This window comes from Rhipicephalus microplus, chromosome 10 (assembly GCF_043290135.1).
Source record: "Rhipicephalus microplus isolate Deutch F79 chromosome 10, USDA_Rmic, whole genome shotgun sequence".
Taxonomy (NCBI): Eukaryota; Metazoa; Arthropoda; class Arachnida; order Ixodida; family Ixodidae; genus Rhipicephalus; species Rhipicephalus microplus.
The window spans coordinates 10,410,569-10,437,701 of NC_134709.1; the positions used below are offsets into that span (position 1 = coordinate 10,410,569).

General features: G+C 42.8%; 1 protein-coding gene across 1 annotated transcript in view; it reads right to left on the reverse strand.

Moving 5' to 3' along the window:
• Positions 1 to 26,456, reverse strand: part of su(r) (dihydropyrimidine dehydrogenase su(r)) — a 39,489-nt gene extending 13,033 nt beyond the window's left edge. The window contains exons 1-12 of the mRNA XM_037432660.2: positions 26,076 to 26,456; positions 21,656 to 21,766; positions 20,131 to 20,213; positions 18,789 to 18,876; positions 17,658 to 17,819; positions 11,058 to 11,254; positions 9,155 to 9,236; positions 8,964 to 9,045; positions 8,666 to 8,773; positions 7,732 to 7,901; positions 6,896 to 7,106; positions 170 to 354 (exon numbers count right to left, since the gene is read on the reverse strand). Coding sequence (XP_037288557.2) covers positions 170 to 354; positions 6,896 to 7,106; positions 7,732 to 7,901; positions 8,666 to 8,773; positions 8,964 to 9,045; positions 9,155 to 9,236; positions 11,058 to 11,254; positions 17,658 to 17,819; positions 18,789 to 18,876; positions 20,131 to 20,213; positions 21,656 to 21,766; positions 26,076 to 26,132 — 1,536 coding nt within the window. The 5' untranslated portion in view covers positions 26,133 to 26,456. The remainder of the gene's footprint in view (positions 1 to 169; positions 355 to 6,895; positions 7,107 to 7,731; positions 7,902 to 8,665; positions 8,774 to 8,963; positions 9,046 to 9,154; positions 9,237 to 11,057; positions 11,255 to 17,657; positions 17,820 to 18,788; positions 18,877 to 20,130; positions 20,214 to 21,655; positions 21,767 to 26,075) is intronic.
• Between the last annotated feature and the right edge of the window lie 677 nt (positions 26,457 to 27,133).

The following is a 27,133-nucleotide window of genomic DNA, read 5'->3' on the forward strand; positions in this document are numbered from 1 at the left end:
GACGTAGTCAGGCTGATGATGATGATGATGATGATGATGATGATGATGATGATGATGATGATGATGATAGTTAGTGCGTATGGCTGCCGATGGTGCCGCATTGTCGTTGTAAAGCAGCCGTTTCACGACTCCTTTAAATTAAGCAACGAATGCGCTACGTTCGTCTTACCTGCAAATACTTATGAATATACCACGAAGCCGTCTTTCCGTCGTTGACGGCCTCGACTGTAGTCTCGGAGACTCCAGCTAGGTCACCACCACAAAACACCCAGGGCTCACTGGTTTGCATCGTCTTGGTGTCAACTTCCGGCAGCCCGTACTTGTTCAGCTTGAGTGGACTGAGTGCCTCGACGACTGAAAACGAATACCACACGTGATCCAACTTCGTATGCTAAGTTTTGCTGGCAGTCATGGTATGAAGAAGTGCTGGATAGCAGAGCTTTGTTATGAAACAGACGAAAGATGGTGAAGCCTGTACCGTGCCTCTCACGAACGCACACAACATCGTCGTTCTCCACGTGTTCCAGACGACGGCACAACGAAGCCCTCTCCCAACGACCGCCAGTTAGTTCTTCGTTGGGCGAGCTGATTTGATTTTGCCCCTGCGAGCTTCACTTCGTCACATACCGTTTTTGAAAAAAGAAATCAATATACTAACAAGCCATTGTGCGAAGCTTTTTTTTATTTTTCTACCTGTAAATCTCCTACGACCCAGAAACTGCATACCTAGTAATCTTTTACGAACAGACATGAATCATTTGAAGTGTCGTATGATCATAGAGATTATTGCATACGTGTCATACGTGTCACATGCGATTTTTAAATGCTGCCACTTGACATTTCTTTCCTTCTCGTCTCGACGTTCATCGATTACCCCCGTTTAACCAAAAGATTACTCACGAAGGGGTGCTCTAATCCTTGATAAATATTTATTGTTATTATTTCAAAGTGAGCAGGCTAGTATGCACTTATCTTTCATTCCCGGCAGCACTGGCATGCATGTCCGGTTCAGTCAAACCACTTGCCCTTTGTTAGTCTTGTTGCTGTTCTAACGAGCACTTAACCAACCCAAAGTCAAACAGTAGAAATGCCAGCCTTCGTTGAATTATAATCTTAACCATCATATTTATATCAGTTGTTTATTCTGGAACCACAGACAGTGGATTTAATGGTTATGTCATTACACTATAGAAGGCACGTTGAACGGCCGCGTGAAAAATCTGTTCGCTCACCCAATAAGTGTCTCATATTTCCCGTAACAGCTGCCCTAAACAAACACTACATCGTTAATGCATCAAAGCAACTTCCTCATTGATAAAGTGGATGCTGGGACAGTAATAATAGGTGGATCTTACCGAAGAAAGGGCGAAAATATCACCAAGCGAAAGGCTGGCTACGAAGTTTCTATGAAGAGACAGAGTACTATGGTAACATGAGACTGCTGTGTAGAGGGCTAAAACAAGCCACCGTGAAAATGGTAAAATGGATGCGCAATAAAAGTTCGCTGCTGGTTGACGTACACGATGTAGTCCAAAAAATTTGCTATATATAGTTGATGCAATATAACTTTCCAAATACTGTGGGAACGACAGCCTCGCTTAGCTCCTGTGCAGAAAGGATCATAGTCGTGTGCTTTCAGTGTGCGATCTCTCAACAATGGTTTCCCTGGGAAGGCTGTACTACGAGCGTTTTGGGTCAATGATCTGCATTGTAAAAAGCTCTCCTAATAGTTGAAAACACATGCGATGCTGAAACGTGGAGATCACTTTACGAAAATGGTGAAATAGCACAATGTATTGCAGAAACTGCGGAATATGCCTCAGCGCAGGCTCACAACATCGTATTCCAATGAATACCCGGTCACATTGGAATAAAGGGAAATGAAGAGGCTGACGGCCTCGCCAAGAAAGCCTTGAACGAAGGGCGGGATTGCGCAATCCCTATGTCTGGGGCGGATATTCGACATTTTATAACGCAAGGAGCTAACCATTCTTCAATGGAGAAGAGATTTGATAGCCCTATATCAGGGGAATCAGTACTTTATGAAGTTGATCTACTCAGAAAGTATTTCAAAGCGACAGATCTCCCACGACACTTAGAGGCATTGATTCACAGACTTTGATTGGAAGTAGCCTACACATACTGCTTCCTGCACAATATACATCGATCCAACTCCCCAGAATGCCATTCTAATCATGCAGAAGAAAATGTTCGCGATATTCTTTTGGAGTGCGTTAATACGCGAATGAAAGAGAAAAAAATAAGGAACAAATTGGCAAGTTTGGATAAACGGCCCCTCACATTAAATAAATTACTTGGACCATGGCCTGAGATGCATCTTCAGAAAGAGGCGAACGTCTTGCTGACAGACTTTTTAGTGGAGATCGGACTGGATAAGCGCTTGTGATCGACAGCAAGCGATCGATATATATGAAATGTGTTAGTGCATATACTGACAGTAGAAAAGGAGGGGTGCTTGTGAACAATTTATGACAGTGGGAACTGCTGCAAGCAAACTGTGTATTGGCATGATATTTGAAGTGCTTTCAGTGTGCAATTAAGTTATTTTTTTTTGGATTGTTCATTTTTGAGTACCGTTCAGTATTATTCTTTTTTTCGCTGCAGAACTCCTTGATATTGAGTAGCCGAGGCAATATGGAGTTCAACATCTCCACAGCAAAACATTCAGAAGTGCACAGGTTATCTGCCGTGAAACATTGCTGGTTGTAATGTGATATATACATGTCAAGTGTGGGCTACGAAAAAACGTTCTTTTATCTCAATCTTAGCTGCGGGACACTCCAAAGCATGTGTAGAACGGAAAGTATGTTTCCACATTTGTTGCATACAGGTGGTTCAATATCAGTGCACAAAACTTTGTGCGTACTGAAAGTGTGCCTCATGACAACACGTCCGTTCACCATGCTTTTGTGAGTAGGGGTGGGGGCCCGAACTGCAGTTTTACTAAACCCTGTCTCAAAAGTTCTCTTCAACACTTTCGAGGTTAATGGCCCCATGTCCAATAGAAAGGGCGATTAGCTCCTCCACACGTTCTCGTCCGCGCTGCGTCGTCTGCTAAGCGTCCCCCTGGCGCCTGCGTGCACACGTTCGGCGAGCAGACGGCAGCGCCCAACGCAGACAGCGGGCTTCACACAATGACGCTGGTGCCCCGAATCCTCCGCCTCGAGTTTATCACGTCGTCGCCGTGCGCTCTGTGGCACGTAAGAACCCGACTTACGCATGTGGTTACTTTCCATTTATTTCTTGGCGCTTCGGCAGCAATGAATTCGTGACTGCACTGCATGTGCCATTTCCATGAACCACTACCCATGCATTAGGCTTAGCAGATGCATTAGGCTTAGCAGACGTGGTTAAATAAATGACTCATCTCACTAATAACGAAAGAGTGTATACCTGATATTTTGTCCTGATAGTGAGACAGCACAAAGTGGTAGCTAATTCCACCATTCATTTCTTGCTGGGAGTCTTGCAGGTGAGCGTCAGGGGCAAGTTCAGATCAAAGCAGGCGGTTGAGTCTGCATGGGCGCTGCCTTGTTGATTTTTAACCGCAGTTACCGGTGGCTACTGATACAACAATTAAATAGTTACGATGCAAGTGTGATTAAGAATAAGCATATATCAGTTGTTGACATACAGCAGCAGGTACTAAAAAAAGGCAAATGCCTCAACCTTGCCCATTGCAACGCACTTTCTGAAACTATGTTTTCCTGCGCAAGCATGTGGTTTGCTTACACGTCGTAGCTTTGACAGTGCTGAACCATGTAGTGGTGAGACAGAGCATAGATCTAGCTTGCTACGCTTTATGGTATCCCAAAAAATTCATTGCTTTCTGATACAACTACGAATGGTTGCATTTACATCCGTGGCACATACAGCCCTGACACAAACACGAACATTTGTTACAGTAATCGAGTGTTTTTGTCAGCAATAACAGGGCCCTCAGTTGTCTGTGACATGACACCCAACATATAATGACAGCCTAGTTTGGTGTACCGGACGAATTGGTACGACATACTGTAAACTAAAACAGTGCAAATATTGTGGCTTTCCAAAACAAACAATATGACATCAACACAATCATTATTATTTTCCTTCTATAAAACAAAAACGACATATAGTTACAGGATACACATCGAAGTAGGACGTACAAAATTAGCCAATGCACCTGAATGCAGTCGCGGTATCGCAACCTAGCCTGAGAGAACCAGGGGCACCATCTTGTCTGGGCTTGGGCTTTGGCCGGGTCGCCAGACTTTGGGCAGGCGTAACGCAATTCAGTTTTGTGTGTTGACTCTGTTACGTGGCTGCAGAAAGTTTGATGCGTGTGATCAAAGCTGACGCGGTATCCAAGGAGGTCTGGGTGATGACATATTTTTGTGAACAGTGTCGGACACATGCCTTCGTATAAATTCTCCAGCGTACGACGCTTTTAATTGAGTAGCATACATTGAGCCATTATTTTTCTCAGTTAACTAAGAATGAGCAAGCTTTAGCCGCTGAATGAAAGCTTGTGCTCATACAGTAAGTGTTGTTTGGAACACTTCGGTTGTATCAGGATATTTCCCGTTGCTTTCTTGTATCTCCATTTTTATCCCCACAGCATTTATATGGACAATCTCGGCGGTTTTTTTTTTTGCCGTCGGCATCGTGGTCATATTCGATATAAGGTATTTTTATTTATTTTTTATTTATTTATTTATTTATTTATTTATTTATATTTAATACAGATAAAATGTCCTCTACAGAGGGCTTTACGTGAGAGTGTGCGCAAACAATATAAAGACCTAATAAAATAATGATTTTATAGCATTTCTAACCTTATCTGTCTTGGGATGATTGATGCCACTTAAGGGATTACACTCTTTCCAGTCCCTGGCTGCCTGAGAGAAAAAAGAATGATGGTTGGCTGTAGTGCAAGCAGAAGGTGGGTGGACGGCCTTGTGGTGACTTGTACAGTGGGCTGGTCGGATGAGGGTCTAGAAACCTTACGACTTAGGTTTAGCTTAGGTGGACCTGCTTTACTTTTAAGGGTAGTAACACTGTTGTGATATAGGTACTCTGAATATATGAACCCAACTGCGCGGTTTTGGACAGGTTCGATGGACTTAAGTTACTTTGTGGTGGGTCCCGAATGGCGGATGCATTACTCTAGTTTTGGGTGAGTTCGGGTTTGGTAAGCAAGTAATTTGACTGGTGGAGGGGCAAGATGTAAGTTACGGCGAAAGTAACCAAAAGCTCTGCTAGCATTTTTATCCATTTACTTACGCGAAAAGACCAGCTCAGGTTCTGCGAGATCTTAACACGGAGATATTTAACAGAGCTGATGGAAGAAATCGTGGAGCCATAAATGTTATAGTGAGCCGTGGAAAAGTTATAGCGCATGTGAAATGAAACAAATGCAGTTTTATTTGTATTCAAATTTATGAGTCATTTGCGAAACCACTCGCCAAGGTTTAGTAGGTCACGGTGATAACATACCCCAACAAATCGCGTGTTCTACCCGTGTGTAAACGCGTGCGAGCATGAACGTGGCTAAAGCAGAAACCAAAGGAACCGGGCTCATGCGATAACATCCTCCTGCGTGTTAGACCTGCTTGGAAAAGAGAAACGCCCCGCCCGTCTTTAACGAGTGGAGAAGGGGGGAGGGAGGTTTCGCTGTAGCAGCAGCTGTGAACTTGGATTCTTAACTTAGGGCCCGGTTGCGATGGCTGGCGCGCGCGCTATCTCAAGAGAGATTCGGTGGTCGGCGCGTAAGCCATTCTACGTACTGCGCTCTCAACTGGAAGAGACTGTGCCAAAAGAGCATTTCTCCCTGGAGCGGACGTACACTCTTATATCAGCATTTTCTTTTGAGTTACGTTATATTCGATTCAAAAGAGTTTGTTGTCAGCCTTACTTTGTATAATATATTGTTACAATTTGTTGCTATCGCAATCATTGCTTCGCGCTTGCAGTGAAACTTTATTTTTGTATAGGTAACTAATGTTCTTCCATTGCCTGTGCATCTTGTGTTTCAAGGTTAATAATCTTGTTCGTCTGGGTAGTTGCAGTGAGCCTGCTCTGGTACATGGTTTTATACCTAACACGTTCACTGATTTCATTCGTGAAAATGACAAATGACGTATGTGTAAATTTTTGCTAGGTACGCAAACATTTTGGCGGTGCTTGGCTGTTGACCCGGAGGTGGCGGGTTCCATCTCGGCTGCGGCGATGAATTTCGTTGGAGGACAAAGTGCTACAAGCCCGTGTTCTATGTGATGCCAGTGCACGTTACGGAATACCGGATGGTCGAAATTTACGAAGACCTCACCAATCGCGTCTCTCATATACATTGTTTTTGCTCACAGAATCTTTGATCATTATTAATTATTATTTTATTATTATTATTATTATTATTATTATTATTATTATTATTATTATTATTATTATTATTATTATTATTATTATTATTATTATTACTATTATTATTATTATTATTATTATTATTATTATTATTATTATTATTATTATTATTATTATTATTATTATTATTATTATTATTATTAAACAAGGTTGAATTTTTATCGTTCATATGATCTAACTCTTTTTGTCTTGGTTTAATTACTTTATTTTCATTCATAACTGTGCAACTGACATCTGTAATAATCAAAACGTAACTGAAGTGGCATTTTCGGAATCAACTTGACTCAGGTGCGTAGCCAACAATATCATGGGAAAGAGGGGTTCAAGCTCCTCCGATTTTTTTTCTTCAACTTTGCTTGCGTACATACGCACGCACACTAGAAACGCACGCACAAACATACATGAAGCATGGCAGCGTCCCTGACTTGACTTGATCAGGAGCAGGTGACACTAGTGTGCCCGCAATCATTACCTGAGTTGTCTCCGAGAGTAGAACCGAACGCCGAGATGACGAAGTTCGCCTTGAGCCGGACGACTTGTTCTTCGTCTTCCGTCCACATGCCGTCCTCTGCCTGCTCCGTGCGCAGGAACTCCATGCCCCTGATGCGACCCTCGTGGACGAGCAAGTTTCGCGGTGACAGGAAAGGAAGGAATTCGCACTTCTCTTCCTTCGCCAGTTCCATCTGCGGGACATTTATATGCCTCACTGAAACCTAAAGCGACCTTGCAACACTTTTTTTTTTCAAGTAACCATTGAATGAATTCACTAAAAGAGCTTATCGCCTCATTAGAACACCGCCGCAAAAATGTTTCGCATCCGTCCACTACATGCAGAGTTGAAAACTTTTGTCGCACGCTGCAATTGCTTTCTCTCTTCTTTCATCCCGATGAGAGAAGAGAGATGAGGAAGCTAAGCAGAGAGGGATAGCACGGGTAAGTAAAATGCGTCACGCACGCCTGACGGTCATAAGAAATTCTCTCTCTTTCTTTTTGTTTGAATAAGCCACTTTCAAGTGCGATCGTGCACGCGAAATCTTTCTCTACTTTCAGGGATTGTATCCAGTGATTGTCGATCATCCCCGCCTTAAATTCACAATTAATTTTCGCGCTGCTTAAAAAAGTGTCTTGGTGGCAGATCACCACTTGGTCATTGAATTTTTCTTTTTTTTTACTTCTTTGCATAGTTCTCGTACAGTTATTTCCCTTAGCAAGACAAACAACCTCCAATATCGATTCGCGAACGTCGCGCTGCGTTCGCAGCGCTGCGTGGTTTTTATTAAGTGAGAACCAAGATGGCGTCGCACTCACCTCCTCCGGGACAGCGCGGATGTTTGTGAAGCCCTTGCGGAACACGACGAAAACGCGCCTGGCCCCACATCGAAGCGCTGACGTGGCGCAGTCAAATGCCGTGTCTCCAGCTCCCAGGACAATTACGTTCCCGTACAGGCTGGGCAGCGACTGCTTGCAGTGGCACATTCCTGTCGACAGAATGGCGTTTGTTCTGCATGACTAAGCCCCCCTCCCTTGCTGAGCTGTATATTGGCCCGACCCTCGCTTGGGGACTTGGGGCATTTCTTTGTCGTTTACACTAAACACAGTACAAGTTACGTCGTTCAAGTAGAAGCAAAATCGAGATAATCCCTCGAACGAAAAATGTCGAAATTCCCCGATAGAATAGCAAAAGCGTAACTCAATTTTCTGCGTCGTGTAATCTTTGGCTTTAAATATCGACAAAATTGAGTCGCTTTTGCATCGCTACCCTTCTATAACTGGGTTGTGTACATCGGTGGACAAGGCTATGTGGCTTGGAGCAGTTGTGTCCACTTTATAAAAAATGTACTGATATCGTCCTACCCGTTAACCGAAAAAGCCTAGATAACTTTTCTAACCAGGAATGCTGGACACCAAGTCTTGGTTGCAATGAGAAGAGGGCGAATTTGTGCCTTAACCACGCAGTTTCAGATTTAGCTCTAGACAAATGAATTTGTAATGCCAGATTTATTTATCCAAATATAAAAAAACAAATAAGTTGCTAATTCTTGGCGGCGAAGGCTGCCGCTTCCCCCTTAATTGCGTGAATAAAGTTTTGTTTATATATATATATATATATATATATATATATATATATATATATATATATATATATATATATATGATGGTAATTTCAAGCACTCACACCTTTAATATTATGCATTTACTTGAGCAGGCTACACAAGACAAAGAAGAACAATAAAGAACTGACCTGGTTTGCTGGCCTTTGCTACCAGCGGTAAAAAAGTCTTTGATGTGAAAAAGCCGTGGCTTGAATCTAGACCTTCGAATATGGGTATCACTTTTGGATCTGGCAGGCCTGAAATGAATGAAATGTGTTGGAGTTGATTTAGACACCACAATGGCAAGAGCATTACATTACATTGTATACAGCAGCGACAAACGATTGTTTTCTGCTCAATTTTTATGTACCCACCCCTTATGTAAGGCCCCGCAAGGGGTCTTTAAGGAAATAAAATGAAATGAAATGAAAACATGACGATGCCTACCTATACCAAGAAAGACTGCGTCGTATTCCTTCTTGAGAGATTGGAGGGTGAAGTCCTGACCGAGTGCCTTGTTGAACTCGACCTAGAATGTCATCCATGTTGAATATATTACGTTATCTTAGCATCAGTTTTGTTAGACTGGCACAGACAGACGAACGATATATCAAAAATGAATAATTATCTTCACTCACTCTGACGCCTAAATCCTTGACGAGATCGAGTTCGAAGGAAACGACATCGAATGGCAGCCGGTACTGTGGAATTTCTGCTGAGCTGAAAGAAGGGTACGATTCCTTCAGTACACTTCTATTGCACATGCTATCATTGAATATAATTATAGCACTGCTCTGGAGATGCCAAACACAGTAATAACTTTACTGTTCAAAGCGGCATTATGATGACATTGTATCCCCCACTGTGCATCAATTATCCCTAAATCTGATACGCTACCTAATGCATATTCATGTCACAGCCAGCAAGCTTTAGAAAAAAAAAAGCTATTTTCCTATTACACGACCAGCAGCTCGTAAGATGATTATAGGTGCATATGCCAATGAGCAAGAAATTGGACGCAAGAAAATATAACACTGCTTGAATAGAGCATAGCTCTGAGTTGAGACAAGACAGAAAAAATACTGATCCACAGTACATGAGTGCCCTATTTTTATCCTATATTTTTTAATATCATGAACCAAGTAGCCTAGCAAGAAATTATCTTTGGCTACACAAAAGTTTATTATCTACTTTAGCTGAGACTGCAAACGGAATGATCCATTTGCGCATACAAGTCCTTCCAAGAGGGCTAGCGCTTTATTCGCTACATCAAAAACAGAAAGATAAAACTTGTTACCTAGCTCATAGCTTTACTCCCAACAACGGCAGGCTTAGATATATGACTCGGTGACAGACTCTCACCCTTTTTCTTGTTGTTAGTCAATTATTTTTACATAATAATTGTCGACGCAGTTACCATGAAATGACAGTAACATGTAAACATCATCACAAACTCGTTCGACGTTTTCATGCCCCGATCGATCACAACTAAAGCAGATACAAGGAAGCGATTACAGCAGCAGTACGACTCATTCGCAAGCTTTCAACATGGCGCCGCATCGATCGCTTGTCAAACCTCCGACAGATGACAGCAATTTAGCATGAAGTCTTATATGGCGTACGATAATCGCCATTCAAACTGCCGGGAAGTCCCACTATCATAGGCGTGTGCTTAAAGAAAAGCAGTTAGGAAGGGGGACGGGGAGAGGCGCCACCTCTCCTGGAGTGGAGAGCAATGTCTGCCCCATATTTTGACTTAATAGGATGTGTCGTGAAGAGCAGCACCATCTGTGCATAGTGTCAATATGCGTGTGTAGAGTTCTTTTTCCGCAGGGAGAAGCGCTTTGACGAACGTGTTCGTCCCCCCCGAAGCGACACCCTGCGGTCGCCTATGCACCTATGCTCATTTGGTGCTGCTCTCCATCACATGGAATTTGCTAAAGTTACCTAGAGGGGGCTCTGACGCTGCGATCGTTCAGCGACCATGAGAATGATTGCTAGTATACACAGATTTGCCATGTCTTCGTACTTGTGGGTGACAAATCATACTTGCGGCTTCGTTTATTGCTGGTTTTAGTTTCGGTTTGAAGGAAAAAACAAACCTTTTTGAACTCAGTGACCCGATTCTAAATGGTAAGCATAAAAGGATAAGGCGGTGAAGCGCAACCTCTGAACATTTGCTGATTTTTGTTTCGGGAGAAAACAGCTGCAAGTCACACGAACACACACGGAGCCAGAAGCAGGCCAGAAATACGAAAATTAGACAACCTACGTGTACTGCCCATCATTCCCATGCTCGCTGAAGCTCCGTGCGTTGCACCTTCCATAGACACTAGCGCCAGAGTTCCCTCTAGTGTTATGAAGCGTGGAAACTTGGGCAAGTTGGTAGGAGATAACTGAATGCATGTCTCTTTTCTGTCCTTGTTTTTTTTTTCGCTTCCGTGGTTACGAAGTAACTACTTCTAGGTTGCGCTGTTCCTGCATTCCCTCTAGTGTATATTAGGAAACTCTATTGCTCCATCACACATAACCACAGCTTACCTGAGACCACCAAAGTAAGGCTGCTTCTCAAAGATAACGATGTCCGAGTATCCAAGCCGTGCCAGAAACGTGGCGCAGCTCATGCTGGCCGGACCGCACCCAACGAGAGCGATTCGGGCCTTGTAACTTGCGGGAAGTTCGCGGGGAGGTGGCAGGTCCGGAGACCGTATCTGAGGCACTCGCATTTGCTTGAAAACCTGTCGTGACACAGCGCAGGAAAAATGTACACCTTGTAACAGGCTGTCGCTCACACCACCGTTTTGCTTTGCGGGCAGTTATCACACCTCTGCTTTGCTTTGTCAGACAAATAGAATAATTGGTGAAGACGCGTTTCTCGGCAGGTGGGTTCATACTCGCTGTTCAACAGAAAGGGAGCTCGAAACAAACTAAGAACGTAGCGAAAGACAATTTTCGTCCATACTGTCGTGTGAATTCCTGTCGTGTTGTCTCTTGCCTGCGAGTCCGTTTTTACGATGCTTCCTGTTGTGCATACATTACGGCTGCTTCTCAAAGATGACGGAATAATTGGTTTCAATTCAAGCGCCTGTCATGTCTTGGTATTGTGTTGTGTTCGTTTAATGCGCTATAGTTTCTGAAATATAATTAACAGGCCCAAACATTCGCCCTCTATCTGGGGTTTTTCTACATATCAACTACGTACATCTAGAAAATGAAGTTAGGTCCGGATATTTCGCATTGTATAAGGAACATAGCCTGCTCGTAACAAAAAAAAAGTGGTTTTTAAAAGCAGATGGGATTTCTGCAATGATTGTAATTTGTGAAAAATGATTTCTCCTCGACATGGCCGCCATATTCCGGAATTGCCGGTCTTTACTGTTACCAGATTTTTAATGTTTTCATTGAATAGAGCAGAGATACCAAGTTTCTAATTTTTTGTATATTAAAGTAAAATGATAGTTCTAATCACAAAAATTTAATGAGAAAACTGCTGCAAAATTCATTATTATTATTATTATTATTATTATTATTATTATTATTATTATTATTATTATTCCCTCAGCTTAAGCATTTTGCTTTGGGAGGGATCTATTTTGGTTACTCACGCCGACTTTCGTGGTGGTCAAAATTCTTGTGAAAAAGGGTATCGTTTAGCTTCGTCACTGTGGATATTACACTAAAGCCTCAGTGTGTGCGTGGCAAGTTTATCTCGACAGATAAGAAAGCCGTACGCTCGTCTTGCTTGACAGCCTTTATCAGCAATTATATGGCCAGACCCTGGGTACAAAGCTCCCTTCCTTTGAGTGACTATAATTTGAAAGCAATGCGCCACCCCGGAGTGATTAGCAAGTGCGTCTGATAATTTGGGACAACCGGAATGGCCACTTATGTACTTTGGCCTATTCGATAAAGTAAAGCGAAACCTTTACATGCTTCATCAGAAGAAAAACCTGCTGCTGCACCTTTACATGCTTCATCAGAAGAAAAACCTGCTGCTGCAAAATTACCACGTGACCTCACAATCGCCCGCTGCGCGTGACTTCGTCTTTTCGGCGCTGACAAGCCGGCGATGATAGTCTGGCGAGTTCTTGTTAAAAAATGCAGCTCATGTGGTACCAAAATTATTATATTCTTTAAAGGGGAAAAAACAGCCATTTGTTTTGAAGCGTTTCCCTCACAACCGTCTCTTTTTTCGTCATTTATGTGAGTGAGCTGACCCTCTTGAGGACGAAGCGATTGTGAAAACTTTTGTTTCTTCTTTTCCTACGTACATTGTCCTCACATGTAGTGTTTCGCTTAATGGGTGTTTGTGCTTAGCTAGAATCTCAGTATAGATTGATTGATTGATATGTGGGGTTTAACGTCCCAAAACCACCATATGATTATGAGAGACGCCGTCGTGGAGGGCTTTGAAAATTTTGACCACCTGGGGTTCTTTAACGTGCACCCCAATTTGAGCACACGGGCCTACATCATTTCCGCCTCCATCGGAAATGCAGCCGCCGCAGCCGGGATTCGATCCCACGACCTGCGGGTCAGCAGCCGAGTACCTTAGACCACCGCGGCGGGGTGAATTTCAGGATAGGAAGTCTTTTATATATAAGACACATTCCCCAGCCGTCTCAGTTAATAAACAACAACAAAACTTTGAATATAGCAGCATGCGAGCGGTGGTGTTTTATCTTGGTGAGATAAATAAAAATTGAGATAACACTAGAGACGCACGCCGCAGTGACCCATGGAGGCAGGAAGTGCATACGTCATTTCGAAGAAAGAGCGCGAGAATATTGCTCGCTGCAGCCGTGCCAAACACTGCGAAAGTTCCCGGTAATACCTCCAACCTAGGGTCATTTATCAAGGACGGTTAGTGTCGAAAGTCTCTCACATATCACCCGGTAACAAAACAACATCCGGTTATACAAGCAACGCGACAGGTAGCGCAGCAGGTTTCGAGCCATCTGTTCCACGTACATAGTCGGTGGCTCACAGCCCCGCTGCTCACGCTCTAGCATTGTATCGCGGGAATAAAAATAATAACAAATTCTGAGGATAGACCAGAACGCGTCTCCCTGGAATATCCTTTGTTCTCGTGAGAGCAATACATGAGATGCGTTATTCAGCGTGTGCTGGGAGATATTAAATGCGTAACCCTTTTAGAAGGTCTGGCATGCCCTGGGCTGTGATCGTATGCTTTCGTCTTGGCTTGGCATAACGCAGCCAAAACTACGTATACGATAGCCAGCCGTAGCATATTGCTTGCTTGCTTGTTCCTTTCTTTTGTGGCTCTCACCCACTAAGGGGGATTGGCCAAGAAGCCGGTGGTTAATGCAAGTAAATACCTATAGATTTTCTAGATTAGGGGAATATGAATACTGTGTTTTGACTGTGAAATTAATTTGGCGCAATGTTAAAAAAAAGAAAAAAAAAGAAAAAAAAAGGGGGGGGAGAAATAATAGAATTTGTTAAATATCTGTGGTGGAATCGTTATATGAAATTCTCCTGAAAGTTGAATCATTGCAGTGTATCAGCTAAATAGTAAGTGGTAGTGTGACTAGTAAAATTCGAGAGCTGATGGCTGACTCAGCAAGGTAATCTTCTTGTGTTATATATGAAATCGCAGAGAGCCCCGCAGATGTTCCTGTCGCTATGTCCCAATGAAATGGCCCCAAAAGACAAAATATTGGGAGTATTAAGTGATATTCCTAATTTTCTGAATAAAATTTCGAAGCAGTTTTTTCTTTGATTTTTGAATCGGTGACATGTGATAAGAAAATGGTCGATATGTTCAGGTTCGTTACAGCTTGAGCACAGAGGGGATGGCACCAGACCAGACCTGTTTAAGTACAAATTAAGAGGTGGTACACGGCAACGTAATTTTGTTACCAAGACTTCCAATTTACGCGTGGGACACCACTTATTATTCCATGTGAAGTGCAGGTGCGAGAAATCTGGATTCGGTATCATGGTTTTAGATGAGTCTTCAAGAAGGGAAAGTTTTCTAAACCTCGCTGATGTTACATAAGCTGTAGGAGGCATAATTGGCACAATCGGAAGATCAAGAGATGTTCGCGCAAGTTTGTCAGCCATCTCGTTTATAAATATACTACGATGGCCTGGCACCCATATCATTCGCACTAGACGGATGTTTGCTGGGATTAATGATTTAAAAGTCTCTAGTACTGCTGATGTCGACGACGATGATAAGAATGAACACACAGAATACGAGTCAGTCACTATCACAGCTGTCGAATGAGTCAAAGGAAGTTTACGAATAGCTAGTATAACGGCCGTTAATTCCGCTTCAAATATTGGTGTATAATCTGGGAGGCGTAATGAAAATGACCAGAATAATGAGAGAGAAAAAATACCCACACCTGCCTTCTCGCCACTCATAGATGCATCCGTTGCAATTACTGTATTAGTACCTAATTGAGACAGGTGTTGTTCTAATAAACCAATCAAATATTTAGAGGGCAAGTGTTTAGCGTTCATGGGAAAGATATCGTCAAATTCTATTTGCACTTGGCCGATTGGTTTGACAGATGGTGTGATCTCGAATATATTAACATTTAAAGCATCTAGAAGTGTTTGAACAAATAGCACTTGGGGTTTATATAAACGGGACCAATGCTCATTGAAAAAGACACCAGGCTCGGCAAAGAATACAAATTGTCGCCTTCTTAAAGTGGATTCAGAAAATTTTAAATAGGTGTTTACTGTTAAAATACGAAATCTGCAAGCAAGGGTGGGTATCCGAGCTTCTTGATACAAAACATTGTTAGCTGTGAATTTTGGCACACCTAAACAACTACGTAGGGCTTCCCGCTCTAAGAGAATGAGGGGGTTTATTTTGTATGCTGGTCCACCAGAGAATAGTACACATCCAAATTCAAGAATCGGACGAACGTACATGCGATAAATCATGATCATCGTATCTCTGCGAAGACCGGAACGGAGGCGGCCAAGCCTACTTACCATTCCAACAGCGCGTGTAGCCTTAATTTTAATATATTCAATGTGGTCACGCCAGCTCAGTTTTTGATCGTACAGTACTCCCAGATATTTAATACAATTAACCTGGGGTATTATTTCTTGATGGTACTGAAGAGAAATAGTAACTGGTGCGTCCAACGGAAAAACTATTATAGCACTTTTAGTTACGTTCAGGTTCATATGAATTTTCTGAAACCAGGTTTCTAATGTTGCCAAATAACACTGTAAAGTCGAATGTAGTGAATAAATATCGTTGTCAGATGCAAAGAACGCGATATCATCTGCATATATATATACGTGTACCTTATCACTCTGTGGTATTGAACTTAACAAAATGTTGAATAGCACAGGCGATAGAACAGAGCCTTGAGGAACACCTCTCGTTTGGCTATACTTCGGCGTGGAAATACCTCGTTGGAAGCAATAGAATTTTCTGTCTTTTAAAAATTCGTATATCCAATTTGTTATGTACTGCGGGAACGTAAGATCTTTTAGGACATTGATAAGAATAGCATGTTCAACACTGTCATATGCCTTGGCTAAATCAAGGGTTACTAGGGCTGCATATTGTCGTCTGTGCCGAGCAAGCTTTATACGAGCCTCTAAATCAACATGCGCCCACCATATAGAGTAACCTGGTCTAAATCCAATCTGGCACGCACTGAGTATCGCATTATCTGTTATGAACTTCGTAACTCTAATGTAAAGTATTCTTTCTATTAACTTAACTACGTGTGATGTTAAAGCGATTGGCCTAATGTTATCTATCTGCATTCCTAGTCCCTGTTTTTTAAGAAGCGGTATTATTTTTGCAAGTCTCCAGTCAGGAGGTATCCAACTATTTTCAAGTGAATAGTTGACAACGTTAAGGAGGTCTTCAGGAGAGATGTCGAATAATATTTTTAACATTTCCGAAGTGACGCCATCTGGTCCAGGACCTGTGTTTGGCAGAATACGAACGACCTGCGCAAGTTCATCCCTACTTACTTCAATAAAATCATTTTCGAATGACGGTTTTGCACACTTTATTTTGATTTGTGATGTAAATCTCTTCTCCAATTCTATTGCAATTTCCGTTAATGTATTTTCCAAATCAGTTGGAGAAAAAATAACTGAGTCAATATTTACGTGTGCTGTAATAGCTTTACGATTACGGAGAAATCTGAATAGAGCTTTCTTGTTGCCACTCTTGGATAAGTAGCTGTACCGTTTTTCTTCATAATCGTCTTTCGCTAATGAAACTGTTCTCCTAAAGGTAGCTTTAGCAAATAAATAATTTCTCCAATTAGTCGGACATTGGTTGGTGAGGAGTTTTTTCCATGCAGCGTTGCGGCGTCTATAATCTCTGGCGCAATCCGCATTCCACCAGGCAGATATGAATTTTCCCTTTGTTGAAGATATAGTGAACTGTGATTTTTTTAATTGTACACTTTAGGGTGGAACAAAGGCTCATAGCTTTCATATTTGTTTCCATATTGGGCAAGGAAGACAGCGTTGACTGTAAGTTCTTTTTAAATTTGAAGTAGTTTACAAAACTTTGCACCTGGCGATCCACCGTCACTAAAGGAATGCTGACTTCAAATACCAGGGGGCAGTGATCACTACTTGTAGCAGTATCAAGAACAGTCCAAGACAATATTGTCACACTTGAGCTAGCAAATGTCAAGTCATATTGAGCACGCGCTCGTGCCAGGCAGGTCGTCTTCCTCTTCTTTTTCGAGCGCAGGCAGTGGCATTCATGAAATTTTGAGAAGAGAAAGCGAGCGAAATAGATAGAAAAAATGCAATAAGAGGAGGAGAAACAGAAATACGTAGAATTAAAAAGGAAAACAAAACACGGCAATGACTTGAAAAAGAATATATAGGAGAAAAGAAAGAAAAAAAACTAAGATAAACAAACGCTGCCCTGCTCCGCGATTCTTTTAGTCTTGGCACCACTGGTTCGAATCTGTTTTATTTATTTATTTATTTATTTATTTATTTATTTATTTATTTATTTATTTATTTATTTATTTATTTATTTATTCATGGTGCGTCATGTCACGATTTATGCGCCGCATCAACTTCAGTGCCCTGTTGGAAGTACTGGCATAGATTATTGACTGCGTATTGGTTAAAAACCATATTGGTTAAAATAATAGTCCTTACGTCCGTGGCGAACTGTTGGAGGCCTCCAATATTGATGGGTCCTTCCTCGGAAGCGTACAGATTGCAACCTCCAACGCAGAGATCGCTCGTTGGGCAAACCATGCCGCAGGTGAGACCCAAGGGATTGTCCGAGAAGATGGCCTTGGCTGCGCCGTAATAGTTCTGCGAACAACAAGTGTGCAATGGCATCGTTTTTCTGGCTGCCACTCTTGGTAATTGGTTACGTTTCATGGCTATGAGTCATTAATTTAAAGTTCCGATTCATGAGCAGCTAGTTGGGAATTCAAGTAGCAGTTATACAGGCGAAAAAAAAGAAAAAAAAAACCAGTGCTGTTTCAGATAAGTTGGAGAACGTGGAAAAGGGCTCAGAGTGCTAAAAATAAAGCTTACAGGGACAGATAGCTCTGCCAGTTCGTAAGCATTCATTCGAAAAAGCAGGGCGTTCAAACATGCACACCTGAAATAATTCAGGACAAACTGGCGTTTGTGGAGGGAATTAAAGCAATGCTTTTGCGTATTATGGCTTGCCAACTGCTTTGCCGCTGTATGAGTGGTTCTTTTCGCGTTGGGAAATACCATTATTTACCAGTGTAATAAATTTATTTTTATAATATTGGTAATAAAAATATTTTCATTCAGTACAAAAGCAATAGTGAGTATGAAAATAAAAGCGACACTACGCTAGACGTAGTTACCAATCCCATATATATTTTTTTAATATTTTCACATGCAACAAGTTGTACGGAAGTTTCAGCGGCGGTCAATTGAAATTGCGCGGTGGGCTTATTGATTATTCATAGCAAATGAGGTATAAAGCATCTTGGACGGGACAGAGAAGTTGACACATAACCCAAACACAGTTGTCGTTCCAGTCGTGGTACATTGGATGTATTAAAGTGCACTTCTCAAATAGTGCTGTTTAGCACATAATGATTGCGTTGCTGAAAGTTAGCGCTGTGATTGTGTTATGTGTCGTCTTCTATGTTCCGTCCTGGATGCGCTATAATATAACTTCGTTTCATTTGAGCTAAGTACAAAACAAAAACGTGTAAGCTTCCTCGTGGTCGAAATGACAGCGGATCGTTTAGTGCAAGAGCTTGCGCGGTCCAATTAATAGCACCTCGCACTCACCTTTGTCGCAATGCTGCTGATAAATGCTTTGATGTCGAGCTGCGTAGGACAGCTTTTCTGGCACGGAGCGTCGGCGCATTTTAGACACCTGTAACAGGAATGCCAAGCATACCACGTATGTAATCAACGTGCTTGTTGAAAAGATTTATTCATTTATGAATCATTCCGGCGTGAACAATGGCAGGTCGGAATTGTATTACATGCGGCAACTTGCTGTGTCGTTGTCAAAACCGTTACAGTGCGCGAGAGAAATAGACGCAGTGATTAGTACGCAAGCTTGAAATTGAAATTCAGTGAAAAATAACGCTACACAAAATATTTACACGGACCCACACAAAGTTAAGTACCATAGTCTGGTGCAGAGTCCCCTCTCATGGAAATTACCAGAGGAGAGGGGGGGGGGGGCAACGAAGTCTCATCAAAGTGCCCCTTCTCCTAACTGGGTCATTATATGGGGCAGACTTTGCGCCCCCCCTCTTAAGTGACGAAGTAAAAAAATCCTCCCTCTGCAACTCATGCGTACGCACATGACCAATCATTTGGATTCTTGCGCATTTTTCAACGGACAATATGGATGCAGTTTTGTCGGGAAAAGAGCATCACTTTATGTCTCTCTTTTTTCACGTCTTTTTTTGTCGTGTGTGTGTGTGTGTGTGTGTGTGTGTGTGTGTGTGTGTGTGTGTGTGTGTGTGTGTGTGTGTGTGTGTGTGTGTGTGTGTGTGTGTGTGTGTGTGTGTGTGTGTGTGTGTGTGTGTGTGTGTGTGTGTGTGTGTGTGTGAATGATTAGAATGGGGTAGAAAATTATTTAAAATTCTGGACTATTGTCTCTTCGCTTAGTCATGCATGTCGCAAAACAATTAAATAATCTTATATATCGGCGAAAGTAGATATTCACGCTCATGCTGGTATTTCTGGAAGCAAGGTATATTAGATGGCATATGCAAGGTATATGTACAAGAGACGCAAGTTGCTCACTAACTGTTCTGTCAAAGCGTACGCACTGACGTTCGCGAATGCCTCAATATTTTAGTGGGATAGTCGGGTTGAACAGTAGAAGTGCCTCAGACAGGCTGGCCGACGTTTCGATAGGAGGACCTGTCTTCGTCAAAGGCACGTGAAGTTGCCTGTGATTGGAGAACGTCAAGGTGCCTTTGACGAAGGTAGGTCCTCCTATCGAAACGTCGGCCAGCCTGTCTGAGGCACTTCTATACTGTTCAACCCGACTATACCACTAGGTGTTTCCATCTGTCGGCTCCCATATAGATTTTGGATTTCAATATTTTTTTAGGAAAGTGCCGGATGTGTACTCGGATATTTTACTTTTTTTCTGGATCGGCGTTACCTGGCCGCTTCTCTGAGAGCACCACGCTCGCTCAACGTGGTGTGCTTGATGTCGTCGAAGTTTTTCTCCAAAGGCTTGCAGCTCTGAAAGAAACCATTCCACCTTATGCGAAAAGGCAGCATCACAGAGTTTGATTACTGCGACAGACTACGTCATTTCATTTCATTTCCTCTCATTTCATTTCGTTGTCTTAAAAGCCAAACAAGGTGCTACACAAAAGATCGCTTTACATATATTTCCTACACATTAGTTACCATGTGTATAAGCATTATAAAACACTGCATTATTAATATGAGTACATGATTGTGCAATGTTTGCAAGCATTCGGAATGTTGGAAAATACATCCAATAGTTTTTATTCTGAAGAATGATATGGGATCTTTTTTGTATGAGTGGGGGTGCGCTGGCTAGAGTAGTGATTTGGTGATTTGGTGGTTCTGCTATTTGCCTGGTTCACTTCGTGTTTCATTGATTGATGCGATTGATCATATGTGAGGTTTAACATCCCAAAAACCACCATAGGTCACTTCGTGCTTCGATTCCATTAATTATTCAGCGAAAGTTAGCTTATTCATGGGCCGGCAGTGAAATTGCCACCAAGATCTTGCTTAAATGTAGTTCACTAAGCTCGAGCTGCAAGTTGGTTTCATTGCTCTATTGTTCGCAAGAAGATTATGGAGCAAACTTTTTACGCTGGTACAGTAAGAAACATCATTAAAGCCAGGTAAAATAGAGTTAACGTTGCGATGATTTATTTTTAATCATGCCTCTTAGGGGCATATTAATTGAGACTGATAAACTCTCTATGAAATGAAGTTTTGAAATGGTACGAATAAAAGACAACTTATGATGTGTGTTAAAGCATTTTTTGGGGGGGAAACGTGCATCGTTATTATCACTGTTCTTCAATCGCCATGTCATTACTAATTTTCGATCATTCAAGGTGGAGAAAATCGTAAGGGAGAATGTTCTGTATAACGAGTGCTTCAATATACTTGGCGTACGTTTCAGTTGTCGCACCAGCCATGGTACATTGTATAACGTGCACTTTTCATATAGCGCCCTCTAGCACACGTTGATCACATTTACCGAACACGTCACGAACTTTAAACACAGTTGTAATATTGGTGGCAATACAACGCCATTGTTATTGATAAATACTGCGTTTTCTTTTCTCGTAATCATATTTCAATGCATTTAGCTTAGGCAGCAGGTGAAAATACGTCGTGCCGCTTAAAAGTAGTTAGTACTAATACACTCTTCTTTTTTGTGTTGACGGCAAATCTTGCGCTTCTGTAACGCCAGTGTTGCTTCTATGTACTTTCACCAATATCACTATAGTTTCTATTTGTCAGCTTATCTGCATAGTCCGCATCGTTTCCTCTGACAGGCCCTAAATAAAGTAATCTTGCTTCAACCACAGCTATCACTTTAAAAATAGGGTCAGAAAAGGAAATGAGGCTGTATATCAGACACACACAGTGAATACGTTATAAGGAAGCACGAGATAGCTGCTCGTTCTTACGCTGCACTTCTTATCGCTGTTCCTCTTCCAGTGTTGCTTTTTTTGCTTTGTTTCAGCGCTGGGAGTTGTCGTCGTTGTGTGCTTGACGCGTGGATTGAGTGCAAGTATATTCTGTGGATGAAAAACGCATCGAGCAAAATCAGTGCAACTTGGTTTAATTACCTTCAAGTGAACTTGGCAGCAGACGTAATGAAAACAAGATTACGAATCAGTGGCGATACGTTTCGACTTGATACAATGTACTTCCTTTCACGCACCTTAAATGATAATTTGTGACATGATAGCGACACCTGTCCGTAACATCACCGAATTTAGAGCCTCTACATTGTAACTAGCGCCAAAACACTTTGTGCCAAGATAACGGAGATGGCTATATGGTTCATTCTCAAAGAATATGTCTCAATATTCATACGCTACAAGAGTCGTCAATCGCGGGAGGGGGGGGGGGGCAAACATTGCCCCTCCACCCCCTCCCCTGTCTGGCGTAACGCGATTAATAACCTTGCGCAGAGTTCCCCTTCAGGGGGAGGGGGGAGTTCGATCAATGTATTTGGCATGCTTTGCGCCCCTTCTTTTGGGCGACAAAGGGGAGACGCCTGCCATCTCCTCTCCCGTGCACACACCTATACCTTTTGCTTGCAAATGATGGTGTCGCTTCGATGATAAACTTATTGTGTGTACCTCACACAGCGCACAGTTCAATCCCTCTGGCTCCTCCCTAGCCCCCTTCCCCTCACAAATAAGAAACACGGGTCTCTGCGCGCATCACCTCACAATTACCTGTTCAGTGTTTGCGTTACAAATTTGTGTTGAAAACAAAAGCTTTAAAATTTATGTAATGAAGAACAAGAAAAAAAAGGTGTCTGACATACAATAAAGAAGTGGTCGCTGTTTTTTATGGTTTGGAACCGTTCAAATGAAATAATTACTGAACCTCCGGCTAGAGATGACTCTTCTGTTAAGATACCGACATTGAACAACTGTCTCCTGGTGGCACTACTTTTTTTTTTTTTTTTGCTGCTGCTGCTCAAGTGCATGAATTGCGTCCAACTGACCCAATCTGCCATCCTGCTACGACTAAGGGTGACAACGCGATTGGAGCGAAATACAACAAATTTTATTTATTCAGTGAACTAAATCGGTAAATATTTGACACGACAGAAATAAACTGAACAAGCGTGTACTAGATCGGCAGTACTGCTAAAAACAAGCGGGCAATAAATACTGCGGCCTAACACGGCCGTCCAATATGCTTACAAGCGAACATTTGGAAGAATATGTTATGCTTTGTATACACCGTTGCAGAAAAAGCTGGTATACCGTGAAGTTTTTCTTTCGCTTGATCTGGTTACCTCAATTATCTTTAACAGTGGGGTCATTATATAGGAGGTGGGTGGATACCTTAAAGAAATATAAAATGTGCACACATTGTACAACCATAATGAAGTCGTAATGAGAAGTGGGCAGCTATTAAGTATGAAAATAAAACGAATGTTGCGGAACACGGCTGAATACTCAGCCCGTCGAAAAAATGCGTGCATTGCATTCATTTTCTGTATTACCAGGCGGCCGACCTTCTTGGGCGCCATCCAGCGATGCAAGCGAAGCTGGCAGCGTGGTGCGAGCGTGCTTTGAAAAGCGTGCATCATTCGACAAAGTACGTGCATCCCTCCAGGGTTTGCCCTTGGACGCGTTGCGCGTAATGCGAGCAGCGATGACTCATCGCGACCTTCGATGCGACCACGTGTTTTGGGTTCTAGTTTCCGCTTGCAACACCGACGGACGCTGTGCAGCTTCTCGCGCTCTGCAACAATATGTCCACACAGCGGTTTGACAGTTGTGTATTTGCTCGCATGATAACACGCAGACTACAACAGCCTAGTTGGCCGTCAAAAAAAAAAACAGTTGAACGTGTGAAAGGTACGAAGGAGGGTGCCACCAGCAACACGGTGGTTCTATAATTGGGAAGGTATGCTGGGAATTCCTGTTTTTCTAACTGCGAGGTTCTTTCAGCTATTGACCATTTGTACTCCGTCATGTAAAACTCCTCGGGTCGGTATGCGACACAGGAATTGGGCGAGCCCAACTACCAAGTTCATGAGGTGCGAACGATCAATGAAAACTCTGCTCAATGAAGTGGAGCACATGTAATACTCGAAAAAGATAGAAATAAGGTAAGGGATAGAAAAACTAGAAAGAGAAACAGAGAAAGCGAGAAAGTAATAGAAAGGAAAAGGAGGATAATAGAGAAACGAAGTGAATAAACGCGTAACGAATGAAAAGACAGAGAAAGAGATCGAAACAGACGCAAAACAGAGATAGTAATAACAGAACGATACAGAAAAAAAAGACAACGAGAGCCAGAAAAAAAAAACAAAAAGAGAGAGAGAAAGAAGCAGTAGGAAGATAGACAGTTCAAAAAAAAAGAAGAAGCGGTAAATAATGAGATACAGGAACGGAAGAAATTGAAAGAAGGATAAACTAGTGAGACAGAGAAAGAAATAGCGAAACTATATACAAGAAATGAAGAACCATACAGAAGAAGCAGGAAAGATAAGAAAGAGAAAAGTAAAGAGAAACAAGGATAGTCAATCAGCTCCGCTGTTTCTTGAGGCTTGGCGACACTAGCTTGAAGCTGCCACAATTTCTTAAATCGCAAACAAAGCAATGCTTAGTGGTGTGAGCGCTGTCACTGTTTGGCAAAACGTATTGGGACATTCGGCCCTATACAATGCCTCGCGTCAGGACACGTTCGCTCTGCTGTGCCGGTCAAAAACTACACCATTTCCCGCTAAAGGGAACCATGTGTAGATGCGAAACAGGGGGCATTATCGTGAACCAGGTGACATGCGTGTGCAATGGGGCTGTATACGCCGCTGGGAGAGATGCCTAGTGGGGAGAGATGATGGGGAAGCAAGTAGACGCCACCTGCATCGGTGTTGCGAGATGAGAGAGGGGGAGAGGTGCGCGCATGCGCTGTAAAGGGGGTCACTCCACACGCCGGATTGAGATCGACCGTAACGCGTTTCGCATCCAAAAACGGACAAAACGAAATTACTACAAAATTGTGTGGGGCAGGCACCTCTACTTTTCTATGTATAATACGGTGACCAACACGTGCTGTGGCATCCATAACCGAACGACATGGAAGCGTAGCACCGTCTACACTTGGATGCACGCACACGAGTGCGTATTTTGGCGGGAGATAGAGTTTAACAGGAAGGAGAGAGAGGGCAACATCCATCCTTAGGTCTCTATAAAACTTCACCGTTCCTACAATACTGCTCTCCAGTGCTCTCTCTCTATCCAGTATACTTCCCGCGTCAGCAGTGCTTCAAAATCGCGTTTTAAATGCAGCCAGGTTTTCAACGTTGAAAGAGTGCGAGTTCCTCTAGTGCGGTTATATCGAGACGCGAATCTAGCTGGCGAGTGCGTGGTGATAAAATTGGGCTATCGGAAAACACTGCCAAAGTAAATAGAGAAAGGCGCAAATTTGAGAAAAGCTAGATTTTGTTAGTTTTGCATGGTACTGAGTACAACTAGGCGAAACTTGTGATAACCACGATATGACACACAAAACAAGGACGATAAGGGGCAATAGTCCCTTTGTTATATATCTCTTCTTGGCATTATCATTTACTGATTTGCCCTTAACGGTTTACGAGCTGTATCTGTCGCATACGTGTCCGCATTCCTTAAAAAAAATGTAAACGTCTGTCAGCCAGCTTCACGTCATCTAAGTCAACTTAGCGACTCACTTCCAATGGGATATTATATGGTGCTCACATTCACGAAGCACTTCACTGTCGTAAGCAAATCAGAGCGAGGCCCAGTTGTCGAGCCAGTTACGTGAAATAAAGGCAAAGATTGTAAACATGAAGTGATAACAAGGGGAAGGGGCTGCTAAGAAATAGAGACGGTATTTATTTACTTTTTGAACGAACTGTGTTACTGTATATTTGTAGGTTGTGCTGTAGTTTGCATGACTACACGACCTTATAGAAAATGCATATTTTGAATAATCACCTATTGTACGTTTCATCTGTTCTAGTGTTGATTTTTTTTTACCGATGCTGCATGAACCAAGCAGCTATTTACCATCGCTTTTCTCATCCTTTTATTTTTTTATTTTATTTACAGAATACTGCGGTCGAAAGACCAAGCAGGGGGGGGGGGGGCATAATAAAAAGTGATTCACAATGTAACTTAAATAAAAGAAAGTTCAAGCAATAAAAACATGTTAAGGCAGTAGAACACAGGATAACATGATGTGGTACATACTCCCGACATGCCAATTGCGTAATGAAAGTGCTGCGGAAGTTCAATTCTTGTGCTGCCCCCCCCCCCCCTACACAGTGCCTTAACTGAGGTATGTAAGGTATCTTCAAATAAATAAATAGATCGTTTAAAGCGTGCTTACCTCAATATCCGGAGGATCTACACTTAGCTGATCCGGAAGCCACGCGGATGACTGCATTTTTCGGCTTTAAGTACGTATATCCACCTCGAATTTGGCACCGGAGCACAAGCGCGCGGAACGTACGCACTATTCACGAAGTGGCGCTCTCGAACATCGGCCAAGACACAGAGAACAACAAGCACTGGGAGTGGCCACAGCGAGAAGCGTAACGCTCACAAGCGTCGTTCTACAACTCCCGCACGATTTGTCGGGCTTCCAAAGGTCGGGGTGAAAAAGAGAAAGTCGAACAGTTGGGGAGATAGAAGGGCGGTAGTTTGAAGCGTCGAGGAGCGGTTTATCGTCTCGTGACGTGAGTTCCCCGACGCAGCAGCTGGGTATCACGAGTTGGGAGAAGAGGATGGCAGAGAGCAAGGGCAAGTTGATTGCGCAGCCCAGTTCCTGCCGCTCGGGGTGTAGTAGTGGTGGCGAGAACTCTAGCAGCTGGAGGAGGCAGCAACCCTCCTCGCGATCAGGCGGGAGCGGCGGCGGAGTTGCGATAATGAAGTCGCTTGACCGGATTAAGGGCCGCGAGCTATATCGACGACGTTTCGTAACTATGGCAGCGAATCCGCGTCTAACGCCCCGGCCACTTTAGAAAGATAAACGAACTCTTCGCATCGGCAAGCAGATTCAAGTTGTTTCTTTTTTTTCCTTTTTGCAATGTAAATGCAATACGAAGCCTTTGTAACTATGATTTCGGTGACGGTGTCATACGTTGTAAAAGCACCGCTGACCCAAGGTGGCGCGCCGGCCAAGCGCGTATTATTCGTATGAACCATTATTCGAAAACCAATGCTCCTTCGAATGTGGGCTTGTCAGCGATAAGCGGTATCTGATACGGCAATCTGGTCTTTTGTCGGGGTCACGTGTCACTTCACGTCGCCACAGTGCATCGTTGCCGGGATGAACTCCTGGCCGTCGTTGTCGCCTCTAGCAACTGAAGTGTTTCGCTGCTCAAGGAGCGCAAAAAGTCCGATTTCTGAAATGGCTGAGGCAACAGTCCGGAGCGAGTGTTCTGC